General features: G+C 53.4%; 1 protein-coding gene across 1 annotated transcript in view; it reads left to right on the top strand.

The window, feature by feature from the left end:
* Dnah10 (dynein axonemal heavy chain 10) overlaps positions 1-19,669 on the top strand; it is a 77,330-nt gene that overhangs the window by 43,522 nt on the left and 14,139 nt on the right. The window contains exons 43-61 of the mRNA XM_042668943.1: positions 57-273; positions 1,374-1,493; positions 2,028-2,173; positions 2,621-2,773; positions 3,470-3,730; positions 5,110-5,282; positions 6,272-6,365; positions 6,707-6,874; positions 7,893-8,081; positions 8,430-8,601; positions 9,213-9,416; positions 9,791-9,871; positions 10,815-11,012; positions 12,385-12,546; positions 13,306-13,480; positions 13,716-13,897; positions 15,554-15,690; positions 17,056-17,273; positions 19,395-19,616. Coding sequence (XP_042524877.1) covers positions 57-273; positions 1,374-1,493; positions 2,028-2,173; positions 2,621-2,773; positions 3,470-3,730; positions 5,110-5,282; positions 6,272-6,365; positions 6,707-6,874; positions 7,893-8,081; positions 8,430-8,601; positions 9,213-9,416; positions 9,791-9,871; positions 10,815-11,012; positions 12,385-12,546; positions 13,306-13,480; positions 13,716-13,897; positions 15,554-15,690; positions 17,056-17,273; positions 19,395-19,616 — 3,272 coding nt within the window. The remainder of the gene's footprint in view (positions 1-56; positions 274-1,373; positions 1,494-2,027; positions 2,174-2,620; positions 2,774-3,469; positions 3,731-5,109; positions 5,283-6,271; positions 6,366-6,706; positions 6,875-7,892; positions 8,082-8,429; positions 8,602-9,212; positions 9,417-9,790; positions 9,872-10,814; positions 11,013-12,384; positions 12,547-13,305; positions 13,481-13,715; positions 13,898-15,553; positions 15,691-17,055; positions 17,274-19,394; positions 19,617-19,669) is intronic.

Below are 19,669 nucleotides of genomic sequence, written 5' to 3'. Positions count from 1 at the left end.
CTTGGAGGCCCAGAGATGGCTCACCCTGCTCCACTGGATATTTTCCTTCGGCACAGGTCACCCAGTTAACCAAGATGCTGGACTCGCTGCTCGAGGGGGAAATCGAGGACCCAGACCTGACCGAGTGCTTCTTTCTGGAGGCTCTGTGCTGCTCGCTGGGTGCCTCGCTGCTGGAGGACGGGCGGCTAAAATTTGATGAATGTATCAAACGCCTCGCATCCCTGCCCACCGCTGAAGCCGACGGGGTTTGGGCCAAGCCTGGGGAGCTGCCAGGTAAGAACTGAGTGCCAGTACTGTTACCTGCATTCCTGCCCACTGGGCTTTCTGCTGTGTGTGTGTGTGTGTGTGTGTGTGTGTGGTGTGTGTGTGTGTGTGTGTGTGTGTGTGATGGTCCTGGGGCTTGAATTAAGGACCTAGATGCTGGATTTGAACTATGATTCTCAGATCTCAGCCTCCTGAATAGCTAGGGTTACGAGCAGAGGTTTCAAACTCTTCTCTATATTTCTGCCAGCGTGAGCTTTCCGACCATGTACTTCTGTTAAGAAAACAGTGGTCAGAATGCCTCCAGTTTGAGCGTGTCGTTGCACGTGCCTAGTCCCTGGGTGTCTGAGCACCTGGGGCAGCCCATGCCCTCACCCCCTGGCTGGGAAAAGGCCTCTGCCCCTCCCACAGTCCACTGCCTCTTCATTTCCTCCATTTGAGCTCCCTGTCTGTCTGTAGCTCCGTGCAATCATTTGTTCATTCATTCATTCCTGGGGCTCCTGTTCCCCAGTCTGTGTGCTGTGGGCAATCCCATTCGGGTTCATGAACGGTCAGGACGCCATGGTAGGGGTGCTTGGCTCTGCACATGGAATGTGTCCACATAGCTTTGGTGGTAGGGTCCCGTCACGCCATCTGTGCATGGGTTCACCTGGGAATAGGTTTGCAGAGCACCCTGGCATGGCAGAGAGGGCTGCCAGTGACTCCTGGTGCTCTTCCATACCCATCGTGGTGCTTTTGTGTGGGGACCTTGTGCCTTGCTTCTCTATGGCAGAACTTAAAGCTCTGCACTGAGAATCCTGCTCGTATCCCGCCCTCCACCTCCCACCCTCCACAGGTGTAGGGGCAGGCTGGGCTCTCTATTGCACTCTTATATTCCCCAGGAAAAGACTTAGTGAGTATCCATCAGCAAGCAGCCAATGTTGGTCCCAAATGACAGAGTAGCATTCATTCTGAGTACTCACTAAGCACCTGTCCAAGAAAGTGTAGTGATAGGAACTCAGTAAGGGTACTCAGTGTCTGTCTGAGGATCAAGTATCTTAGTTGATGTGGGCATTGCTGGCACTGGTCCCACGTCCACGCCAGTCACACTGGCAGGGCCGCTGTCACCACAGGCCACCTTCCGACTTTGTACGACTTCCACTTTGACTCCAAGAAGAACTGCTGGATCCCATGGAATAAACTCGTCCCTGAGTATATTCACGACCACCAGAGGAAATTTGTGGACATCCTGGGTGAGTGGGGGCCACGCATGGGCTGATTGTGTGTGGACGGGAGCAGGCCTGTGGCTGGACCAGAGGAGTGGGGGCAGAGGAGCCACAGGCCCCTGGGAGGTGACTTCAGGGTCCTCATCCTGGGGCCCTTGGCAGCTCTCCACCAGCCCCTCTCCCTGGGGTGGGGTTCCTCGTTCACCCCACATCTCTCAAGACCCTGTGGGGATCAAAGCCTGCTGTGGAAGAATGGGTGGGCTAGGCAAGACATCTTCCAAGGAAGAAAATTAAATCCTGCTGGAGACAGCTTGGGACTTCCAAACCTGGGCTGTAGCTGTGCGCAGACATAATGCCTCAAATCATGCTCTTCAGATGGGGGACCTGACCTCAGGGAAGCTAGGAGACAATGGCTGGGGCAGTGGTTTTCTCCATGTCTGTCTGAAGTTGTTGCCCCATGTCAGCTTGGTGCTTTTTCTGCCATCTGTGGGGTTTTGTGACAATGTTGCCAAATGCTCACCAGTCTTGGGGTCCTGGTGATGTTCGTCCTTCATCTTCCAGTTCACACGGTGGACACAACCCGCACCACTTGGATGCTGGAGCAAATGGTTAAAATTAAGCAGCCCATTCTTTTTGTTGGTGAATCTGGCACTTCTAAGACAGCCACGACCCAGAACTTCCTCAATGGTCTGAACGAAGACACTAATGTAAGTTTCTGTATCAGTTATCCATGGCTGTGTAACAAGTCAGCCCAGCACAGAGCATGTTGGTGCCATGTAGCCTCTAGAGCAGCTAGGATTACAGGTGTGGCCATGGTGCCAGCATCGACTTCCGTGCTGTGTTGTGGCAGCACCATAGCAGGCTGCCAGACAAAGTCCATTCTCATGTGTGTGTTTTTAAAGTCACTTCCTTTGTAGCTTATGGATAATGAATGGGTTAAAGCATTCACGGGAGTCCAGCTGCCGCACAAAGAGTTCCAAATCCTGTGAACCTGAATTGGGGGATTTGGTTTGGAACCCAGGAATGGGTGAGCCCACAGGAGGGTTCACAGGGCCCAGCCAGCAGGTTCCTCCAGAATGGGCAGACACACTGAGTGATCAAAGTGAGCGTCAGACAGTTACTGCGGTGTTCCCTGTCTCCTCCTTCCCTTTCAGATTGTGCTGATAGTCAACTTCTCCTCACGCACCACGTCCCTAGACATCCAGAGAAACCTAGAAGCTAATGTGGAAAAGCGAACCAAAGACACTTACGGCCCGCCCATGGGCAAGCGCCTCCTGGTGTTCATGGATGACATGAATATGCCAAAGGTGCCCTGAGGAGATGGTGTGCAGGGTCAGGGTGTGGGGCAGGAGGGGGAGGGGTGGTGTGCCCACCCATGCACCCATCATCGGTTGTCCATCTGACTATTCATCTACCATCCATCCACCCATCCATCCTTCTATCAACCCACCCATCTGTCCATCCATCATCTACCATCCACCCACCCATCCATCATCCACCCATCCACCACCCATCCATCTTTCCATCAACCCACCCATCTGTCCATCCATCATCTACCATCCACCCACCCATCCATCATCCACCCATCCACCACCCATCCATCTTTCCATCAACCCACCCATCTGTCCATCCATCATCTACCATCCACCCACCCATCCATCATCCACCCATCTATCGCGCATTAACCCACCCATCTGTCCATCCATCCATCCATCTGCCATCCATCCATCTGTCATCCATCCATTACCCATCCGTCCATCATCCATCTAGTTGCTCCCATTGCTGAGCCCCTGCCTCAGGTCAGGTGCTGTGTGTAGAATGGCCGTCACTGCCCTCATGGTGCTTACAGCCTAGTAAGGGAGACAGACGTAAAATGTCACAAAGGGATCTGTCACTGCACATATTAAGAAGCTTCAAGCTGGGAAGAGTACCCAGAGAGAGAGAGTGCAGGAGTGACAACTTAGTTCCGCTGGCAACCCCACCTCCCCGTGCTCCTCCCGCAGGTGGACGAGTACGGCACGCAGCAGCCCATCGCGCTGCTGAAGCTGCTGCTGGAGAAAGGCTTCCTGTACGACCGCGGGAAGGAGCTGAACTGCAAAAGCATCCGAGACCTGGGCTTCGTCGCTGCCATGGGCAAGGCCGGGGGCGGCCGCAATGAGGTGGACCCGAGGTTCATCTCGCTGTTCAACGTCTTCAACGTGCCCTTCCCTTCCGAGGAGTCTCTGCACTTAATCTACTCCTCCATCCTGACTGGCCACACCTCGGTGAGGGACGCCACCCACACCCACCGCCCTCGCCTCGCCCCAAGCCCAGTGCCCAGTGTCCGCTGCGGGGTCTGTGGCCATGACACGCTTTAGTCCTCTCTGATTCAAAGGAAAAGCTTTTTTATGCCACGGTGGTCATAAAGTCATACAGTCATAAAGTCTAACATCCATATTTTTCATGGATCAGGGGATCCCCAAAAGAAAAGAGCCAGGGGCTCCTGGAAGCTGTGATGTGGCTGAGCTTTTTCCATCTTGAGTGACAACTGTGTCCCCTGGGGCCTGGGCTGCTGCCTGCCCTGTCCTGCCCTTGTCTCTCTTGGGACAAGGAAGTGTAGGCGGGGCTTGGGGAGATCTCGAGCACAACACTGAAGTGGATAGCACGTGGCTGTGGAGCACTGTGCGTGCATGTGCGTGGGGGAGGAGTGTATGTGTACATGCACGTGCAGATACACATATTCTAGTACTGGAACTTAAACTCAGGATCTCTCATCACTGTTTTTTGTTTTGTTTTGTTTTGTTTTCTCGGACATGGGGCTTTTACTCTGGGCCTGGGCGCTGTCCCTCAGCTCTTGAGCTCAAGGTTAGTGCTCTACCATTTGAGCCACAGCGCCACTTCCAGTTCTCTGGCAGTTTTTTGGAGATAAGAGTCTCACAGATTTTCCTGTTCAGGCTGGCTTTGAACCATGATCCTCAGATCTCAGCCTCCTGAGTAGCTAGGATGACAGGTGTGAGCCACCAGCGCCCGGCTATAGGACTTCTCCTTCTTGCTTAGCTTTTTCACTCAAGGCTGGCACTTGAGCCATAGCTTTACTTCTGGCTTTTTGGTTGGTTTATTGGAGATAAAGAGTCTTGCAGACTTTATTGTCCAGGTTTGAATTGTGAACTTCAGATCTCAGCCTTCCCAGAGGCTTAGGACTACAGGCATGAGCCACAGCACCTGGCTAGGTGCATTGTTATGATGGCTCATGCGCTCTCCCCAGGGAGCCTGCTCTTCCTCACCCCGGCCTTGCTAGTCCCTTTCTTACTTGGAGTTTGTGCTCTCAAAGTCTATACACTGAAAGGCTTCTGGGCAGGAGGAGAAATGATAGAAAGTTTAGAATCTGAAACATTTAGTTCCTTCACAGCATGTTTCTTCTGTCTTTGTGGACTTAGCCATCCTTGCATTTCCAATAGAGGGAATTCTACACGTGGCCTCTGAATCTGCCTTCTTTTGCTCAGCATCATGTTCTAGGTTCCTCTAGGCTGTTCAAGTGTTGTTCCTGCTTGGGGCTCAGTACCTATGGTGCGGGGGGAGGGGAGGGCGGGGGCACGGACATGACATGGCTTTGACTCCATTCATCCACTGATGGGTAGTGGGTATGTCTTGCTTCATTTTTTAGAACTTTCACGAGAGCATCGCAGCTGTGAGCCGCAAGCTGACCTCCTGCACGCTGGCTCTTTACAAAGTCATTGTTCAGGATCTGCCTCCTACCCCCTCCAAGTTCCATTACATCTTCAACCTTCGAGATCTCTCCCGGGTTTTCAATGGTCTTGTCCTCACTCACCCGGAGCGGTAAGTCGGTCGTCTTGTGAAGAGGATGGGTTTATTTATTTAGGCAGTACTGGGATTTGAACTAAGGGCCTCATGCTTGCTAGGCAGACACTCTTCCTTCCACTTGAGCCACAGCTTCAGACCTTGCTGGTTGTCAGGTAGGGTTTCAGGCTTTTTTTCTTTCCTTGACTGGTCTGGACTGCAATCCTCCTATTTGTATTTTCTACATGGCTAGGATGACAGGTACATACATACCACCATGCCTAGGTGTGTGTGTGAGGTGTGTGTGTGTGTGTGTGTGTGTGTGTGTGTGTGTGACATAGGATCTCACTTTTTGCCTGGACTAACCTTAAACTACAAGGACTCTCACCCCTACCGCTGCCAATCAGCTACATGGTTGTGAGAAGCCGTGCAGGGAACAGAAAGGATTTAAGTCAGGGAGAAATGGGTTCTGATTGAAACTGGATTGGGATCTGCCTTAGTCTATGTGGATTTGAAAACCCAGTTCAACCGGGCTGCTTCATAGCTGGTCAAGGGCCTCTGGGAAATGAGTCCAGCCCTTTATACACTGTCCTGGGCGGCTTCAGGATGGCAGAGTTTGTGGGACCACCGCTCCAGGCATTTTGGTGCATAATAGTCTTGGCCAGGGAAGGTTCTGGAACTAGGAGTAGATGGTGTTGGCTTTTACTGATACTGATTTTAAATTCATATATTCCAGCAAGTGGCATCCACTGCTAAGCCTCTACTATGTATGTTATTTAGAGAGAGATTCTTTTCCTTCCTCAGAACCGTGTAGGTCGGGGAGACATTTATGGTATTTGCATTTAATTTGATTGACTTCCGGAGAGCATTAGGTGAGATTTCCGTGGCCTGAGACTAGAGGCAGGAAGGTTCTAGAAATATGTGGCTTTCCTGCTGTCACTACCTTCAGCACCTGTGGCAGCCTCTCTAGGCTGCAGCGCGGTGGCTGACTCAGCTCTCTGTCCATCCGTCCATCTGCCCGCCCACAGGTTCCTGATTGTGGCCCAGATGGTGAGGGTTTGGAGGAATGAGTGTCTGCGAGTCTTCCATGACCGGCTCATCAACGAAACAGACAAGGAGCTGGTCAGTGCACAGGAGGTGGAGCTGGGGCTGCGGTGTGGGTCACCAGATTCCTCCCAGAACAGACAGAGCAGAACAAACAAGTATTAAAAAAAACAACAAACCCTACCACCACACCACTGCCAACAACAGCAGTCACAACCACAAACCTGGGGTTTCTGTACAGGACCCCAAATTGTGACAGAATAGACACCAGCTGGGAAGGTCATTAGGGAGCTATGGGGAACCCTGCCATCTTTAAAGCAAAACTCATGGGTGCATTGTTTGGTAGTGACGCCTCCCCCAGTCCGCACCCCGGTGCTGCCCTCAAGGCTGGGTCCCGGCGCGGCTCCTCTGCTTTTCAGGTGCAACAACACATAAGAACGCTGGTGGTGCAGCACTTCCCTGACGACCTGGAGTCAGTGATGAGGGACCCCATTCTGTTCGGGGACTTCCGCATGGCTCTGCATGAGGAGGAGGCGCGTGTCTATGAGGACATCCAGGACTACGAGGCGGCCAAGGCTCTGTTCCAGGTGGGCCGGGCCTGCCCCCAGAAGCACCTGCCCACCACAGGCCGGACGCGTGGGCCCGCGTCAGATCTGGTGGCTCATACCTCTGTGGTCTGTTCTGGTTTACTGCTGGACAGACAGAACCTAGCAGACGGGCCACGTGTCTTGGCTCATTCTGATAATTGGAGCTACTCAGGAGTTGAATGGAGATTGGGAGGATTTCAGTTTGAAACCAGCCTGGGAAAGAAATTAATGAGATCGGGCTGGGAAGGTGGCTCAGTGGTAAAGTGTTTGCCTTGCATGCCTGAGGCCCTGGGTTCGATTCCTCAGCACCACATAAGCAAAAAGAAAAAAGCCGGAAGTGGTGCTGTGGCTCAAGTGGTAGAGCGCTAGCCTTGAGCTGAAGAGCTGAGGGACAGCGCCCAGGCCCAGAGTTCAGGCCCCACGACTGGACCAAAAAAAAGAAAAACAAAACAAGAAATTAATGAGATCCCCACTCATGCCTGTCATTTAAAAATAAAATAGGAGGATGGTCCAGGTAGCAGACAGACAGACCGACTGACAGACCCTTTTTGAAAATAATGAAAGCAAAGAAGGCTGAGGGAGTAGCTCAAGTAGTGGAGTGCCTACCTGGCAAGTTCACAAGGCCCTGAGCTCAAACTCTAGTACTGCCAAATAAATAAAATAGCCTAGCAGAATGAAATCTTGATAAAGCTCAACTTAATTCCGGAAGTACACATGGCTTCATTATTTCAGTAGTTGTAGATGTTTGGAGAAGAAAAAAAAGTCTACATTCTTAATCTCTCCAAAATAAGGAGTCATCATAATTGTAGATGTTTGGAGCTGAAAGTGGCATCGTAGCTCAAGTGGTAGAGCGCCAGCCTTGATGGAAGAGTTCAGGGACAGTGCCCAGGCACTGAGTTCAAGCCCTGGGACTGGCATGCCTGAGTATACATTCACACAACGACACACACATGCACACACATTCACATATATGAACAACAGGTGTACACACAGTGATGTGTAAAGTGTGTCTCCCCAGGAGATCCTGGAAGAGTACAATGAGAGCAACACCAAGATGAACCTGGTGCTGTTTGACGACGCGCTGGAGCACCTGACCCGAGTGCACCGCATCATCCGCATGGACCGTGGCCACGCCCTGCTGGTGGGTGTCGGAGGCTCAGGGAAGCAGTCACTGGCCAGGCTGGCGGCCTACACAGCTGGCTATGAGGTGAGTCCCTGCGCCCAACTCGCAGAGGCTTCCCAGGCCACAGTACTTCGTGCATGTGATGCTGAAAGATGAAGAAGATGTCAAGTTCAAAGGTCAAATGCAAGCCGGCAGGTGGGTGGGGAGGCTGTGGCCCAGATGACTTTGGTGGTAGTGGTCCGGGTGGGTTTGGTGTCAGTGGCCTCGGTGACTTCAGTGGCTGTGGCCTCGGCGGCTTTGGTGGCCGTGGCATAGTGACTGTGGCCTGGGTGGCTTTGGTGGCTCTGGCCTCAGTGGCTGTGGCTTGGGTGACTTCAGGGGTCATGGCCTCTGTGCCTGTGGCAACCTTGGTGATCTAGTGTCCACCCTCAGGTGTTTGAGATCATGCTGAGCCGTGGCTACTGTGAGACCAGCTTCCGGGAGGACCTGAAGAACCTTTACCTGAAGCTGGGGATCGAGAACAAAACCATGATCTTCCTGTTCACCGATGCGCAGGTGGCCGAGGAGGGCTTCCTGGAGCTCATCAACAACATGCTCACCTCAGGTATGGCGGGGGTGGGAGGGCATCCACCTTGTTTTTGGAATGGGGGAAACTGAGGCAGACATGCTGCAGAGGATTGAAGGGCCCCACCTCTGAGCAGGTCTACCCAGACTTGATCTTCATCTCTACTATACCCGATTCTCTACAAGATGTTACATTTCTGCCTGAAATTGGTCTCCATCTTTGATACACCTAGTTACATTTCACTCATAAGTTGGATGACAGGCGTAAGCCACCATGCCTAGATTAATAGTTGGGGGGAGGCGGGGGGAAGCTTGCTTGCTTTTTGCCACAATTATTCTCAAACTATAAACCTGATCTCTGCCTCCCGAGCAGCTTTATTATGGGCACACAGCACTGCACCTAGCCTCTTTGTGGGGTGTTTAAAGAAGATAAGGCCATATAGTCATTGCAGGGATGTCTAGCTTTGCTTTTGTTTGTGTGTTTACATGTGGCTTCTCTTTGATCATGGGGATTAGGTTGGGGGGCAGGAGAGGAGGGGTCATTGGAAGGCCCGGGGCCAGCCCTGCCCTCCTGGCTCTTCTGTATGGGAGTGGGGGTGAGTGGCACCATGTGATGTGGTATGGAGAGGCAGCTCCCGTGTCTGTGTGCAGGCATGGTCCCTGCGCTGTTCCTCGAGGAGGAGAAGGAGGGCATACTCAGCCAATTGTGCCAGGAGGCCCTGAAGATGGGCATGGGGCCTGCCAAGGAGTCTGTGTGGCAGTACTTCGTGAAGAAGAGTGCTAACAACCTGCACATCGTCCTGGGCATGTCGCCTGTCGGGGACACCCTGAGGACCTGGTGCAGAAACTTCCCGGGTACCAGGGCTTTGCCTCGGGTGGCAGGGCATGGGCACTGGGCACCGCTGCCCAAGCTCCCTCCAAGAGGACACAAGGCGCTGCCGAGTGTCCCACGATGTGAAGCTGGGCCTAAAAGAGGGGTGTGGATGTGAAGAAGGGCCGGGAGAGGGGTGCGTGTGGCAAACTCTCTACAGGCTGGAGTGCATTAGCTAGGAACCTGGGAACGTTGTTTTCAAGAGGGGTTGGGAGGGGATATGACAGTAAGGACAGGTCTGATCAGAGCATATTACACACACACACACACACACCCCTCCCTCCTTCCTTCCCCCCCCCCCCCCCCCCCCCGCCCTTTGGCACTTGGATTTGAACTCAGACTTCTTTTATTCTTCAAGGTCTGGTGAATAACACTGGCATCGACTGGTTCATGCCCTGGCCTTCACAGGCACTGCACGCAGTCGCCAAGTCATTTTTAGGTAAGTCACTTCATCCTGACAAAACTGTGGTAATGCCTTTCCGACTTTGAATTTTGATCCCATAGATTCTCTATGGCAATGAATGACCTATAACAAAATAGCTAATGAATTATTTGTTTCTTTTGTCGTTTAAATCCAAAGGGATTTCAGGAACTCATAAGGCCACTAGGATAAAAACTGACTGAGTGGTTCTGTGTCACAGGGCTAGCCTGGAGCTAAAAAGCTAAGCAAGAATGTGAGGCCCAGAATTCAAGCCCTGGTACCAGTGCGCGCGCACACGCGCACACACACACACACACCTCTGGGGTGCTCGGATTACAGGCTGTCCTACTACACTCAGTCTTGTGTGTGTGTGTGTGTGTATGTGTGTGTGTGTACTGGGGCTTGAACTCAAGGCTTCTCACTCTTGCTTGGCTTTTTCTGCTCAAGTAGCTAGGATTACAGGTATGGGCCACTAGCACCTGACTTCTTCTTGAATTGAATTAAAAAGATCAGCCTGGTGCCAGTGGCTCACAGTCCTAGCTATTCAGGAGACAGAAGCAGAGATTAGGACTGTGGTTCAAGGCTAGCCTAAGCAAAAAGGTGGTAAGATCAGGCTGGAAGAGCGACTCAGTGGTAGGCCCTCCTGCCTAGCAAGCACCAAACATTCTATCGAAACAAAGTTTATTTTAATATAACCTTTTTGAATTTTAACCATTTTGGGAGTGTGCGTAGTACGAGGCTTTTGAATTCAGGGCCTTGACTTTGCTAGGTGAGCTGTTTACCACTTGGGCCACGCAGCCTATGCTTTTGCCTTCAGTTTTAGTTTGGATGCTTTCTCCTGGCTGACCTGGGACTAGGATTCTCCCAGTCATCTGGGATACAGGCCTGCACCACCATCCCTGGCTTTCTACATGTCTCTTTTTGGGGAACCGCCCTTCTCCCTCCATCCCATCTTCTTCAGGTGACAACGATCTGATCCCAGGAGACAGCATTGAGGACTTGGTGGAGCATGTGGTTCTGGTTCACGAATCTGTGGGTGAATATAGCAAGCAGTTCCTCCAGAAACTGAGGCGCAGTAACTATGTGACCCCTAAGAATTACCTGGATTTTATTAACACATACTCAAAATTGCTGGATGAAAAAACTCAGTATAACATAGGTAAGACGTGGGGATGAGATGCTTAGCCTGTCACTGTGGCTTAGGAGTGAGGATTCGTGTGTGTGTGTGTGTGTGTGTGTGTGTGTGTGTGTGTGTGTGTGTGTGTGTGTGTGTGGGCACGCGCACATGCACGCACACTGGTGCCAGGGCTTGAACTCTGGGCCTCAGATTCTTTTCTATTTTTTTTTTTCTGGAAATACTAGGATTTGAACTCAAGTCTTTGACATGGTAGTCAATTACTCTGTCATTTTTTTTTTTTTAGTCCGGTCATGGGGCCTGAACTCTGGGCCTGGGTGCTGTCCCTCAGCTCTTCAGCTCAAGGCTAGCGCTCTACCACTTGAGCACAGTGCCACTTCCAGCTTTGTTCTTTTTGCTTATGTGGTGCTGAGGAATCAAACCCAGGGCCTCAGGCATACAAGGCAAACGCTTTACCACTGAGCCACCTTCCCAGCCCCAAAATTTTAATTTAATTTAATTTTTTTGTCTGTGTGGCCTGAACTCTGGGCCTGGGCGCTGTCCCTCAGCTTTCAGCTCAAGGCTAGCGCTCTACCACTTGAGCCACAGCACTACTTCCAGCTTTTTTCTTTTTGCTTATGTGGTGCTGAGGAATCGAACCCAGGGACTCGGGCATACAAGGCAAGCGCTCTACCACTGAGCCACCTTCCCAGCCCTCAGATTCTTGCTTAGCTTTTTAGCTCCAGGCTAGCCCTCTCCTACTTGAGACAAACCTTCACTTTTGGCTTTTGGGTGGTTAATTGGAGATGGGAGCCTCTTAGGTTTGTCTGAGGATCAAATCACAATCCTCAGATCCCAGCCTCCTGAGCAGCTAGAATTACAGGTCTGAGCCACTGCACCTGGCTCAAGTGCTCGACTTGAAGCAGGTGGTTTTCTTCGTCTGTGGTGCTGGTGATGGAGCCCAGGGAGGGCCCCAGTGTTCTTGGAAGAGCCCTGCTGTCAGGCTCCAGCCCCAGTTAAGGGTGTCACATCACACGCATGCTCAGGATTGAGGCAGAGCAGAGCTCATTTGGGGTCTGACTTTGGGTAATTCTTGTGGGTAGATGCAAGTTCTTACTATTCCTAGTGTTGGCCACGAACTTGGCAGCCCTGGGGCTGCCCTTTGGTGGGCAGCATGCTCTGCTGGACGGGGTTCTTTAGAAAGGGCGCTCTGGCTGCGGGTCCACTGAGATAGGTTTCAGAAAAATCTGTTCACTTTGCTGACGCTGGGTGGGGCAGGTGGTACTGGAAGACGCATACTGTTGAGCCAGGTGATTTTTACCGGACTTGAGTGAGGTTGGGTCAGCCTCAGCGGGGCTAGTGGGGCGCCTGTGGGGGACAGCGCCCCCTGCAGGTGCACGGTGCTGTCGGTCCCCAGCCCAGTGCAAGCGCCTGGAGGGCGGGCTGGATAAGCTGAAGGAGGCGTCCATCCAGCTGGACGAGCTCAACCAGAAGCTGGCTGAGCAGAAGATCGTGCTGGCCGAAAAGTCTGCCGCCTGTGAGGCCCTGCTGGAGGAGATTTCCACCAACACAGCCATAGGCGAGTCTGGGGACAGGGCCCCCCAGGACTCCCCTCCAGTCCCGGCCTATACCTGACATTTCACATCCAACACCTCGCTGTGTGCCAGCACACGGCTGTATGTGAGGATGTCCCCACTCAGAAATTGTTTCACATGTCATAGTCATACCTAGGGGACACTGACATTAACCATCCATGGGGTGTGTCCTCCTCAAAAGGACGCTGGTCACCAGGCTGGGCCACCCTACCTCACCTAGTTGACACCATTGCTTCCAAGAAAGTGCGTTTTGGAGGCTCTGGCGGGCAGGGATTGTAGGGGGTTCATTCACCCCAGCTCAGCACCCATAGGCCAAGTCCTGCCCAGGCATAGGGGCTGCAGGCCCTGGGGGCAACAGCAACCGAATGGCCAGGGAGCAAGCAGTCAGCAATGATGTGCTGTGACAGAGGGGTGACCCTGCATGTGGGCCCGAATGAAACCCCAGAAAAGGGAATGAGGAAGGAGAGAGGTACAGAGAGATCTCAGTGAGTCAGAACAGGGTGGGTAGGCTGGGGTGCCTGGGAAACCCCAACTAGACAGGGGTAGAGGTGTCCAGGGGTGGGGTGACCAGCCATGGGATGGGGGGCAGAGTGGCTGTCTGGTGGTTGGAGACCCCACACAAAGTCCCACGGGAATGACCAAGGCTACCACATCTGCCTGAGCCCCTCAGAGCCGGCTCTGAGGCCTGCACATGCTGGGGGGTTAGGGGGAGGGCTGGGGCTCACCAGCCCTGCACCCCACAGCTGAGGAGAAGAAGAAGCTGGCGGAGGAGAAGGCCATAGAGATCGAGGAGCAGAACAAGATCATCGCGGTGGAGAAGACAGAGGCCGAGACAGCCCTGGCTGAGGTCATGCCTATCCTGGAGGCAGCCAAGCTAGAGCTGCAGAAGCTGGATAAGTCAGACGTGACCGAGATCAGGTAGCCAGGGCCACCAGCTGCTGGCTGCTGCCTTTGCCCCCACGCGTGCCTGGGCACGTGTCCAGGTGGGGACAGCCACTGCCCTCATGTGCAGATAGAAAAGACAGCTTGTCCCGGCCCTCCATCCCTAGGGAACAGGGCCTGATGTGCGTATGTGTGCAAGTGTGCCTGTGCCTTTGTTTCCCACCTCGGACCCACCCTGGGTGCCCTCCAGCTGATGCTCTTGTTTTGCCAGGTCTTTCGCTAAGCCCCCGAAGCAGGTGCAGACAGTGTGCGAGTGCATCCTCATCATAAAGGGCTACAAGGAGCTCAACTGGAAGACAGCCAAGGGCATGATGTCTGACCCAAACTTCCTCAGGTCTCTGATGGAGATGGACTTCGACTCTGTCACCCAGAGCCAGGTTAAGAACATCAAGGGTGAGTGGACCAAGAGCGGCGAGGATGGGCTGGTGCCGCCGCCGCTCTCACACACAGCAGAGGGACAGCGGCGCGTCCCTTTGGTGACTTGGGGAGAAAGTGGCATCTCTCTGTAGTGGCCTGGGGATGGGCCAGTGAGCCTGGTCACTGGGCCAGCTGGACCTCTAGGTCAGAGGCCTGTGTCTGCTTGCTGGCCCTCAGCCTGGCCACCTCTGTGTCCCCATGTGCGTGACAGCCCAGTGCCTGCCCACCTCACCTGCCCCTCTTGCATACTCTGCCACAAAAGCTGCCGTGGGCCCCCGGGGAATAAGTGGGGAGGATGGCATCGCCCATGGCCAGCTGGGAGGCTTCAGGTGGAGCTGAGCCCTGGAGCCCTAGGCAGCACTTAGGTAGAATCATGGCAGAACCATGGCGGTACAAACGAACCGTGGTGGAACCATGGTGGGACCAACAAAACCATGGCGGGACCATGGCAGGACCAACAGAACCATGCAGGACCAACAGATCCATGGCAGAACCAACAGAACCATGGCGGAACCATGGTGGTACCAACAGAACCATGGCAGAACCAACAGAACCATGGCGGAACCAATAGAACCATGGCGGGACCATGGCGGAACCAACAGAACCATGGCGGGACCATGGCAGAACCAACAGAACCATGGCGGAACCAACAGAACCATGGCGGGACCATGGTGGGACCAACAGAACCATGGCGGGACCATGGCAGAACCAACAGAACCATGGCGGGACCATGGTGGGACCAACAGAACCATGGCGGGACCATGGCGGAACCAGCAGAACCATGGCGGGACCATGGCGGAACCAACAGAACCATGGCGGGACCAACAGAACCATGGCGGGACCAACAGAACCATGGCGGGACCAACAGATCCATGGCAGAACCAACAGAACCATGCAGGACCAACAGATCCATGGCAGAACCAACAGAACCATGCAGGCCCAACAGAACCATGGCAGAACCAACAGAACCATGGCGGAACCATGGTGGTACCAACAGAACCATGGCAGAACCAACAGAACCATGGCGGAACCAATAGAACCATGGCGGAACCATGGCGGAACCAACAGAACCATGGCAGAACCAACAGAACCATGGCAGAGCCAACAGAACCATGGCGGTACCAACAGAACCATGGCGGGACCAACAGAACCATGGCGGGACCATGGCAGTAAGAACAGAACCGTGGCAGTACAAAAGGAGAGCTTGCTCACCGACGCGGGCAGCTCTCAACACCCCGGCCCGGGGCTCTTAGTGGTCACAGCTGGGAAGCCCCAAGGTCTCCCTTTACCTGAAAACTGCTGTATGTGTGGACCCCACGCATTTCTGTCAGCTGGCTCCTGGGGCGAGGGTACAGAGGGAGGTGACGGGAGGTGTCGGTGACCCACTGTGTCAGGTGCCTGTGCCCAGTTGGGGTCCCCAGGGCTGTGGGGTGCACCAGGGTCACAGGCTATTGCAGGTGGCAGTAGCTGTGACCCTCACAATTCCTTAGCCCCTCATATCCGTCAGTATCTATGTGTGCAGGGATCACTGTTCACCCCACTCCTGTCCTGTGGGGGCTTTGTGAGAGGCACTGACCCCCAGTTTTGTTTCCCTGAGACAAAGAGGGCCCTGACGGTATCTTTGACCTTCAGGCCTCTTGAAGAACCTCAACACCACCATTGAAGAAATGGAGGCTGTGAGCAAGGCCGGGCTGGGCATGCTCAAGTTCGTGGAGGCCGTGATGGGCTACTGTGATGTTTTCAGAGAAATCAAGCCCAAAAGAGAAAAGGTCTGAGCCCTTTGCCCGGAGAAGCCACGTCCCCTGAGAGGCCAGGCCCAGTTAGACCACACCCCACACAAGGCTGCACCCATGTAAAGCCACGCCCCAACAAGGCCATGCCCATGGGAGGCTACACCTCCGACCCCCTACTGCCACACAGGCTACTTTGGAGTCAGAGGAATATCTGTATTGGAAAAACTGGAACAAGTTCAATAGATCTCAATAGATCTCCCCAGTAAATGTGACCTGAGTTTCAGCTTTGCATTATAGACCCTGGGAATAGAGGCAAGGTCTGAGTGACTTAAACATTCTGTACAAAAAGTGCAGGATGGAAGCTGGGTGCCGGTGGCTCACGCCTGTCATTCTAACTACTCAGGAGGCTGAGATCTGAGGCTCGAGGTTCAAGGTTCAAAGCCAGCCTGGGCAAGGAAGTCCATGAGACTCTTCAATGAACCACCAGAAAACCAGAATTGGTGCTATGGCTCAAGTAGTAGAGCGCTCACCTTGAGCTGAAGAGCTGAGGGTCAGCGCCCAGGCCCAGAGTTCAAGCCCCACGACTGACAAAAACAAAACAAAATAAAAAACAGTGTAGGATGGAAAATGTTAAAAATCACATTCTAGCGCTAAGGCAGAGGGTCTCAGCCTGAGCCTGGCTGCCACATATGGCTGGGTCCTCCTCCTTGTGTGGGGCTGTGCTTGTTGGGTCATTCCCTCTTGTGGGGGGCCAACCCTGGTCTCTACCCCCCAAGTTGTGTCACCCAGAAACACCACAGCACTGCCTCACATTCCCCTGGGCAAGAAGGGCCCTGTTGAGAACAGCTGGTCCGGAGCATGAGCCCTGTGTGGTGGCCGGTCATCCCGCTCCCACGGCTGTGTGACTGGGAAGCTCGCTGGTGGACCAGCGCTGTCCACACATGCTGTGGAGCTTCCACGGAGACCGCGGCACACAGGGGCAGCGTGCCGACCGCGCACTCGGGTGCAGGGTGTCATTTTCTAATGGATGCAGCAGGACAGGGCAGAAATTCTAGAAAGATGCCATACCCCCGAGCCACACTCTTGCTCCTTTGCTTTTAGTGTGTTGCTCAGGTACAGTCTCATACTTGGAGTGCCATTTTCCAACCTCTGCATCTTGTGTAGCTGAGACTGCAGGTGTAAAACCCGACACCCAGTTTGTTATGGAGATGGGGCTTCCCTAGCTCTTTCCCTGGGCCAGTATTGTCCCCCAGCCCTCCTGACCTTTTCTTCTGTGTGTATATGGTCCCAGAGTGCATGACCACCACGAGAAACACCGTGTGGACTGCGCCCAGGCCCGGGGCAGGGTCTCTGCCCACCATGGTCCTTTTGCCCATTATTTGGGAACTTGTCCTCACCCAGGTGGCGAGGCTGGAGCGGAATTTCTACCTAACAAAACGAGAACTAGAAAGGATCCAGAACGAGCTGTCTGCAATCCAGAAAGAGCTGGAAGCTCTGGGTGCCAAGTATGAGGCAGCCATCCTGGAGAAGCAGAAGCTGCAGGAGGAGGCAGAGGTGATGGAGCGGCGGCTCATCGCTGCTGACAAGCTCATCTCCGGGCTGGGATCGGAAAACATCAGGTCAGCCTGCGCCCAGGGCCGCCCCTGCGCCCAGGGCCGCCCCTGCGCGGCGCCACGGGAGAGCTTTCAAGCCTGCCCTCACTCGCGCCACCCTGTGGATTCTTCATCCACGTTGTTCTTCTATCTGAAAGCCATGTGACAGGTTACGTGGCAGTTGTATTTAGTTCTAACTGGTGTGCTCGCCCATTAGGTCACCATTAACTGTCAAAGCAGGCAGCGGGGCTCTGGAGACCCAAAACGATCATGTCTGGGGAGTGGGGACCTCTTGGTGGCCTTTATTTAGCCCCCAGTGGGGTGTGTATGCACACGTGCGCATGTGCGTGGGCCAGTACTGGGCTTAAACTCAGGGCCTTGCACTAGCACTTACACTCTTTTTTGGATTTTTTTTTTCCTGGCTAATAAGAGTCTCTTGGATTTGTCTGCCTGGACTTGCTCTGAGCATGATTCTCAGATCTCAGCCTCCTAAGCTGCTAGGATTCTACATGTAAGCTGCTGGCACCTGCTTCTTTTTATTTTTTATTTTTTTGTTGGTCATGGGGCCTGAACTCTGGGCCTAGGCACTGTCCCTGTGCTCTTCAGCTCAAGACGAGCACTCTACCGCTTGAGCCACAGCACCACTTCCGGTTTTCTAGTGGTTTATTGGAGATAAGAGTCTCATGGACTTTCCTGCCCAGGCTGGCTTTGAACCGTGATCCTCAGATCTCAGCCTCCTGAGTAGCTAGGATTACAAGCGTGAGCCACTGGTGCCCAGTTTCTTTTTATTTTGCTTTAAGTGTTCTTTAAACAGAGTCTCAGCCCGAAGTGTCCTAGAATCTGGCTTCAAACTTATAATCCTCCCATTTCTCCCTCCTGAGGGCCAGCATTACAAGAGTGCTCCACCCTGTCTGGCTGCAGAAGGGATTCGTAGGGCCCTGTGGCTTTTCAGGTCCTCAGTCTTCAATGCTTGGAGACAGGACTGTGAGTAGAGCCATAGGTCCGCTTCTCATCTGGCACTAGTGTGGTACAGAGTACACCGCAAAGCTGGGTGTGGTGGTGCATAATCCCACGACTGGGTGGAGGCTCCAGGATTGTGAGCTTGAGGCCAGCCTGAGCTACCTAGCAAGATACTGTTCCAAAAGACCAAGTGAGCAAACAAACAGAAACCACTGGAACGTGCCATGGACTAAATCTCCAATATTGCTAAAACCTAGAAGATGGTAGGTATTTTCCAGAAGAGGCAAACAAATAAAATATCTACTTTAAAATGTTTTATGGCCGGGCTCCAGTGGCTTATGCCTGTAATCCTAGCTACTCAGGAGGCTGAGATATGAGGATCGCGGTTCAAAGCCAGCCTGGGCAGGAAAGTCCATGAGACTCTTATCTCCAATAAAACCACTAGAAAACCGGAAGTGGTGCTGTAGCTCAAGCGGTAGAGCACTCGCCTTGAGCTGAAGAGCACAGGGACAGCGCCCAAGCCCAGAGTTCAAGCCCCACGACTGACAAAAATAAAATAAAATGTTTTATGTTATTACAAAGGTGATGTACAGAGGGGCTGCAGTTACATAAGTCAGGTAAAAAGCACATTTCTTTTTGGACAATGACACCCCTTCCCTCATTCCTCCCCCAAAAAATCTGCTTTTGTTTCTCTTGTGTAGAACTCTTGTCAGCTGGGACCAGAGCTCTGAGCTCTGCTGGGCTTATTTATGTCTATTGCCTTTACAACTTGAGCAATATTTGGGCCAAATGAATCCTGTTAGGGAGTGTGCGCCTCCTGCTGGAGACTGGCTTCAACCATCTTCACAACGCCGTGTTCCCGAGGTTGGGCTGGTGATGGAGCTTGCTTTCTAGAAGAAAGAACCTTAAAAATCCTCAAGCCAACAGACTCTGGTTAGCGAGGTGTTGAGCTGGTTTTTCTAGAATATTCTTTTAGTAGTTCTTAGTTGCTCTGTCTGGCTCTCATGGTGTATTTACCTGCTGTGATGGGAATCTGTTTTTGTTTCAAGTCACTGCCCGTGGTCAGGACCCGCGCGAGGGTCCTCTCCCTCGTTCTCACGGACACAAGGTCTGAGCGTACTTGTGGGGTGCAGGTACTGTCCCTGTGGCGGGAAGGCCTCGGCTAGTGCGGCCCCCCGTCCCGTGCAGGTGGCTCAAGGACCTGGACGAGCTGATGCACCGGCGGGTGAAGCTGCTGGGTGACTGCCTGCTCTGCGCGGCCTTCCTGAGCTACGAGGGGGCCTTCACCTGGGAGTTCCGGAAGGAGATGGTGCACGAGGTCTGGCAGAACGACATCTTGGAGCGGGAGATCCCGCTGAGCCAGCCCTTCCGCCTGGAGAGCCTGCTCACCGACGACGTGGAGATCAGCAGGTGGGACGCGGCCGGAGCCCTCAGGCTGCGGCTGCGGGGTGCCGTCCCGGGGA

Source organism: Dipodomys spectabilis, unplaced genomic scaffold (assembly GCF_019054845.1).
Source record: "Dipodomys spectabilis isolate Male_0828 unplaced genomic scaffold, ASM1905484v1 ptg000480l, whole genome shotgun sequence".
Lineage (NCBI taxonomy): Eukaryota > Metazoa > Chordata > Mammalia > Rodentia > Heteromyidae > Dipodomys > Dipodomys spectabilis.
This window is presented reverse-complemented; position numbering and strand designations above follow the sequence as displayed.